The 6,922-nt window shown below is 29.1% G+C and overlaps 1 protein-coding gene across 1 annotated transcript; it reads right to left on the bottom strand.

Annotated features, from left to right (window-relative positions):
- Positions 1 to 2,258: 2,258 nt before the first annotated feature.
- Positions 2,259 to 2,636, bottom strand: LOC113863617 (glutaredoxin-C3-like). The gene has a single exon (XM_027497261.1). It carries the CDS (start codon positions 2,634 to 2,636, stop codon positions 2,259 to 2,261), a length of 378 nt encoding a protein of 125 aa, XP_027353062.1.
- Between the last annotated feature and the right edge of the window lie 4,286 nt (positions 2,637 to 6,922).

Below are 6,922 nucleotides of genomic sequence, written 5' to 3'. Positions count from 1 at the left end.
TGTACCGACATTTCTTAGTTAATTATCATATTTCAATGGTTGAAAAAGTAAGGGAAATACACAGTTTTTTTAACATTTCAATATTTAATCTTTAAAAGTTACTTTAAAATTCAATGTTATTTGATACATTTATAATTATATAAAATGTATACTAAAACATTCATACAGATATTTTTCATTGAATACTACTTTACAAAATAGTGAAAACATACACATATGTTAAACACTGGAAAATATTGAAAATAAATATCCAATTTATTTAATCATGACAAATAATGGCTTTGTTGAGGTGCATTTCTTCACACTTTTTTCCTTTTAAAAATAAAACCCTGGTCACTAGGTTTGAGGACTAGTTTGCATACTCATTTCTTTTATGATAATTATATTTCAACTTTTTAGCTTAGACCAAAATGGAGTTCCACAGGTTGATTAAAATTGATCATAGGTTTAATTTGAAACTAAATATATCCAACTTACACGTACTACCTACAAAAAAAAAAAAAAAAATTGTATCACAAACTTCAGATTTAAATCTGGCCTAAATTAAGCCGACTTTAACTATCCAAACACCTTCAATTAAGAAATAAAGGGGTCAAACATGTGAATCATATAAAACTTAGCTTAGTCTCTCGGGAAAAAAAAACACTTGATCTAATATTTGAAGTGTATGTTTGGAAATACTATTTTCAAACGCATAATTATTTTTGTTAATAGCAGTTTTAAATAATTGACAAAAAGTAATGGTTTTTCTAATTAAACTAAACTAGTCCATATGTACTTTTAAGAAAAAAAAATTTATCATAATAATTGTTGAATTGAATATTTTGAGAATCTCATAAAACAGAAAATATAAATATGATAAAGTATAATGCTGATATTGTATATTTTTGCTACATATCTAGTTATCAGACCAAATCTAAATTGTTTTAAAATAACTTTCTAGCTTTTACTCCAGATTTAACTTCTTAAGAATTCTTTCGAAAAAAACTTCATTAAAAGAAACTTTCAACAAGAACTTAATCATGCGACAAGGAGCCGGCTCACTATTAAGTGGCTAATCAGCTTGGCGCTGCAACCAGGTCAAAGTAATGACGTCATCCATACAAGTTGTTTAATTTCGAGTAACGGGGTTAATGATGAAAAATGCATCCTATTTTCCAGGAGCTGGACGACAAGTCGTTTCCGCAAAAACACTCATAATCATGTTTTTTTATCATTATCCTTGTTACAAATAAAACTTTTCAGCACGTCACCATAACCAGCAAATTTTCAATACTTTAATGATTATTTTTTTTATTTTTTTAACTTTAAATTAAAAAATTATATATATTAACTCTTAACATTTTAATACAAAAACACTCCATGTTAATTTTAGTCCTTATAATTATATTTAAATAACTAATAATATTATTATTTTATAAAAAATAAAAAGGTATTTATTATAATTTATATATTTTATATAAAAATACTTCTATTGCTAGTTATATCATACTATTTATTAATTATTTAAACTTAACTGTAAAAATAAAAATTAACAAGCACGTATTACTAAAATATTAAAAATACTTTCTACCACGACTAACCGTCCCTTAAGATAATAAAATGGCCAATATGAAAAGAGCGTTAGCATCCCTTGAGACCAAAGCCTGAAGAAACTAATTAGTTAAACCAGTGAGATGCCAACATAGGACACAAAAGACATCGCAAGGGACAAATAACTTTGTCCAAACACGACATTGTTTTCTCACCGCACACAACCCATCACTGTTCTCTTCGTCACAACACAGAATTTCTTTTTTCATGCGTCAATTAACTACAACAATAAAAAATAATAATAAAAGCTCGTGCTATTTTCAGACACAGCAAAATATGGGCAAATTCCAAAACCAAATAGGAAGAAAGAATAAAGAAAACATAACAAAAACTTCTAACACAGAAACAGTAAAATTATCTCTCAATTTTTTTTCATTCATTCATTACGCCTTTCAACTTTACAGAATAGGGGGAAAAAGCTCAAAACAAGCAAATCATAACAAACCCAAATATCACCCAAAAAAAAAACATAGAAAGATTGATTGATTAACAAGTCAGTAAGAAGCAAGTAGTAGTGTATCCAAAATGGAATGGAAGAGACTCACAAAAGACCACTTTCTCTTTCTCTTCCTCATCCTCGGCCATTTCCTTCATAGTAAGTAATATTTTGACAATAACAATAATAATAATAATTATTATTATTATAATAGCAATGCATTGTAGAGTTAGAGCCAGAGAGCACCAGCTTCTTTGAGGAGAGGGACAAGAGAGCCATTGATATGGCAAGCCATGACTCGGTCCATGGGGCCAACAAGTTTACCACCAATGAAGACAACAGGGAGGACAGAGGGGGTACCAAGAAGCCTCATCAAGGCTCTCTCTAGCTCCTTCCCTCGTGGGTCCTCGTCCAACTCATGCACCGTTGGGTTCACTCCCATTCCACAGAACAACCTCTTTATGGCGTGGCACATGCAGCACGTGCTCATGCTGAATATCACCACCGCGTTCTCCGACGCCAACCTCTCTATGCGCTCCAGTGGGTCCCCCACTACTGTGTTCCTTGGGCTCACGTAGCTTCCCCATGATGCCGCTTGGTAGTGCATTTTTACGAAATTGCTGTTGGTGCTTAGAAGCTAGCTTTGTACATAGAATGAGAACAAAGAGGGTTTGGTTTGGTTTGATTGTGTGAGGAATGAGGGAAGTGAGAGGTGATATTTATAGAGGTGGGTTTATAGAGTGAGGCTGAGTGGATCACTGGATCATGGATCATGTTGTTGTTATAGTATTTTTTTAATCATGGGGTGTGCTATATTCTACTTTTTCTATACCATAATATTATAATATATAAAGTTAGTCTCACTTATCACTAGTCTAAGTCGTCACCTATGCCAATGTAAGAGAGGGAGTGTGCGAGAAAGAGAGATTTACAGAGTAACTTCTCATGATTAATGGAAATTTCCATTTATCATTTTTAGACTGTCATAATCAATAATGAGGTTTATTTGCTTAAGCTTGAGACAGGCAATTTTTCCTGTGGTCATGATTATGTTTGGAAGCAAGGATTTTGTTAATAATTCTGTTTGTGTGAGAGTTAGGAGGATGATAATAATAACAACTATTTACTTAAAGCTAGAAAGAAGGTGGTACTATTTATTTATGTATATTAAAGTTACCAAACACACAGGAGTTATAAAATTAAAAGAGAAAATAATTGAAAAATATTAATAAATGTTATTAAGATGTTAATTAAAATTTTAAATAAATATTATTATTTATTAATTTTTATAAGAATTAATAATTGAATTTATAACATAATTATTTATGTAATAAGGTTAAGAGTAAAAAAGAGAGAGAGAGAGAGAGGAGACAGAGAAGACAGGCTTTTACAGAGGGGAGTTGTTGGGTAATAGACGGCTGAATCCGTCCTTGTTGTCGGGCCTACAAGAGATCAAAAGGCATGAAAGTGGACATCACGAACCTCTGATCTTCTTCTGTATCTGTGTTTCTTCCAATTGACACCTTGCTGCTTCCTGCATGTGCATTTCCTTTCCTTTTCCTCACTTCATTGTCTTTCTTCCTGCTACACTACTTCTTAATTGCTGTAGACAAAGCGTGACAATTAACTTTATAATTTCTCAATTACGCAAATCTGTAATTTTAATTTTACATCAGATAATGTACGCACCAAGCAGAAAATATTAACTACTCATGTATATTGGAAAAGGATCTCATGTGCAAATGTGTGCATGTTAATCCAACCACTCAAATTTATTAAAATATAGTATTTAATAAGATTTTACATTATAATATATATCTAATAGTTGAGATTAAATACGGTAATAAAGTCACAGATGACTTATCTTAATATTAATTCCTACAGTCGATTTTAACTAAATATCTTTATGCTTAATAAAATTTTATAACCTTTAAATGTGAAACTAATGTTTTTTTTTCACATTTTAATATACACTATTTTTATAGAATTATATAATTTTATCGCCATAAAATATATGCAAAAAATCAAATTCTCACACTTATCATTTATATTTCACAATTTAATCAACTGAACTAACCCAAATAAATTATATATTCATTTATTTTAATTTTATTATAATCCTCTAAATATCACACAACGTGTTTCATATAAATGTTAAAAAGAAAAAAATACAACAATAATAATTAATATATGAGTTATGTAAATTATTTTTTATAAGGAACTAACAATGAAGTTGGAATTTATAAGATATAATATAATAAAATGTATTTTATTTTTATTTTTAATTCACAGTTATAATTATACTTTAAAGAGCCTCTAAATAAAGAAAGTAAACTTAAACAGTAAAGTATAAATATAAACATGTATTAAAAATTAAATGATTTAAATTGTAATTAAATACAAATATATTTATCATAAACTATAAAATTATTAAAATTGATACTCTTAATTTCTCAATCAACAATTTTCTAAAATATATACCATCAGTCTTTAATAGGAGCAAGTAAATTTTCTACACATAATTTTGGATGTAATAATGTGCATCATTCTTTTGATAGTGAAAGCAGAGAAGTTGAGGTGTATATTATCTATGTAAGTTGTTTTTAGCACATCTAATTGTATAACTCAAGTACAAAGTGAGTTAAGAGCATAAGCAAAGCTATTTTTAAAAGAAATACTGCAAAAACAAAATGTTTATTGAATTTTTTTCTCTCAAACTTTTACAATATGCATATGCAATTCTTTTTTAATAGCATAACCTCTGGATTTCTTTTCACCATAATCTAATTCAATTTAATTTCATAATTACGATATAATTAAAGTTTTGACAAGTGAATAACTCAAAAGTGTCGCATAAGATCAGATGAAATGGAGAAGAGGGCCCACTTAATACATGCTGCCTAATCTAATCTAAATCTGTCATATCAACTAAGATCCTAAATTCCAATGTTTGTTAGAAATTTACTATTACTAGCATATATATACATGAATAATATATACTTTGCAATTTAGAAATTAATATTTAAAAAAAAATTGTATTATTTATTTATTAAATAAAAATTAATTATTAAAAATTATAAAAAATATTAAATTTGTTTTTATACAATAATAATAAAGTGAACAAAATAAAACCATTATAATATTCAAGAAAAAATTGAAGGAATATATTTTTTTAATATCGGCAGCTTATGTTTTAAATTTGTTCAACTTTAACTAAGAATAACTCATGGAATAAATGAAATTTAATTTTGTCAACTTAAAATATATTCTTATCATTGATCACAATCTTCTTTAGGTGTCAGAATATGACTATCAAATGACAGATGCCTGAATTTGCAAGCTTATGCCTATTCCACAGGCCAATTTACATTTGTATCATGATATATATTTTATGCGCCCACTTCGTAATCCTTGTACACTTTTCAGTGGGTACATATATTCTGGTTTTCACTGGACGTGAGGAACAAGCGTCAATAAGAGATTCTTATAAAACAGATATAGTACGATGATCAGAAGTATAATATCTATAAACCACATGGGTTTTCTAGAATTGGATTGCATCACGGTCAGTTTACATCAAGAATATTTGCTTTTATTTGAAAATGAAGAAGAAAATTTATAAGCACTATTATGTTCTGTTCCTACTATAGAAAATATTTTCTTTTTCTAATTGATCTACTTTTATTTAAAAATCAATCAATAATTAAGATTGTCCCTGCTTTTGGTACAAAAATAATTGCTCCTTTCTTTCTGGTTGAGGTCTACTACTACCACTTAATTAGAATTTAAAAGATGAAACAATAAAATAAAAATAAAACATGAGTTAAGCATGCCCATTTTTTCTGAGTCTACATATGATGAATATAGTGTCATTTCTTTTTTATTAAAGTTAAGAGACACTAAGATTACAAAATTTACTATTTATAATTATACAGTATTCTAGTTAACTTGTGACTTGTTAGCAGCAAGGAATAGTGTTACCTCCCTAAATAGGGCACAAGCTTTGTTTGCTCCCACGGCTTACATCATGCATGCATCATATACTCCCAGAAATGTACACAACAGGTTCAATTTAAGCCAGTGCCTTTTTCATCAATTTGGTTCAACACCACTGTGAGAGTGTAGTTTAAAATTTTCCAACACGGATGCAAGTTTCTCTTCTACTTTTTTCTTCCCATTTTTGAAAGATTTTAAAAAAATATTACAAAGTAATTGTTAATTAATTGCAAACACTATTGTAGGTTTGTCTTATAATGTTGCTCCTTTTAGTATTAATTTAGGCCCTTCCATTAGGCTTTTGCATATGGGAAAGGAAGGGAAGGAAAAGAGACACATACGGACATGTTTTGGGTTAGAGAAGAGATTTATAAGGAAGAAAAGATAATGATATTATTCGATTGTTCTTGTCGGTTATTTTCATTTCTCCACATAGATTAGTATTATGAGTGTGTGACGTGTGTACTTGTGTATGCAAAGGTGAAAGTAGATTTATATGAATGGCAATGAATCTTTCATTTGGGTCAGCCTTTAAACAAGGGGAGTGTAGGTTGTAGAGTGGTCATGCTCAACAAAGGCTGGTATCTGCAAAAATAGTGGGTTTGGCTTGTACAAGTCTCTCCTTTCTAGTGTCTGAAAAGTTTGAAAGGATTGAAATGCCATAACATATACATATGCATGTACTTCTACACAATATTATAGGATTAACGTAGGACTATGCTTTGGGTGTCCTTTTTTTTCATTTTACCTTTATTTTTTTTATCCCAAAGTTATTGGCAAAGTTTTATAATAGAATTAACCTTTATGGTCTCATAAGTAAAGTTACGGTTTTAAAAGAAATAATCAAGGCTTAAATATTCAATCCAAGTTGATATGACTGATAAACTCAAATTGGGA

This window comes from Abrus precatorius, unplaced genomic scaffold (assembly GCF_003935025.1).
Source record: "Abrus precatorius isolate BTA unplaced genomic scaffold, Abrus_2018 Scaffold3, whole genome shotgun sequence".
Lineage (NCBI taxonomy): Eukaryota > Viridiplantae > Streptophyta > Magnoliopsida > Fabales > Fabaceae > Abrus > Abrus precatorius.
The sequence above is the reverse complement of the archived record's forward strand: the minus strand, read 5'-3'. Positions and strand labels throughout refer to the sequence as shown.

What these genes read in the sequence shown, in the direction of transcription:
- LOC113863617 (XM_027497261.1), bottom strand. Translation starts at nt 2,636, where the DNA reads ATGCACTACCAAGCGGCATCATGGGGAAGCTACGTGAGCCCAAGGAAC.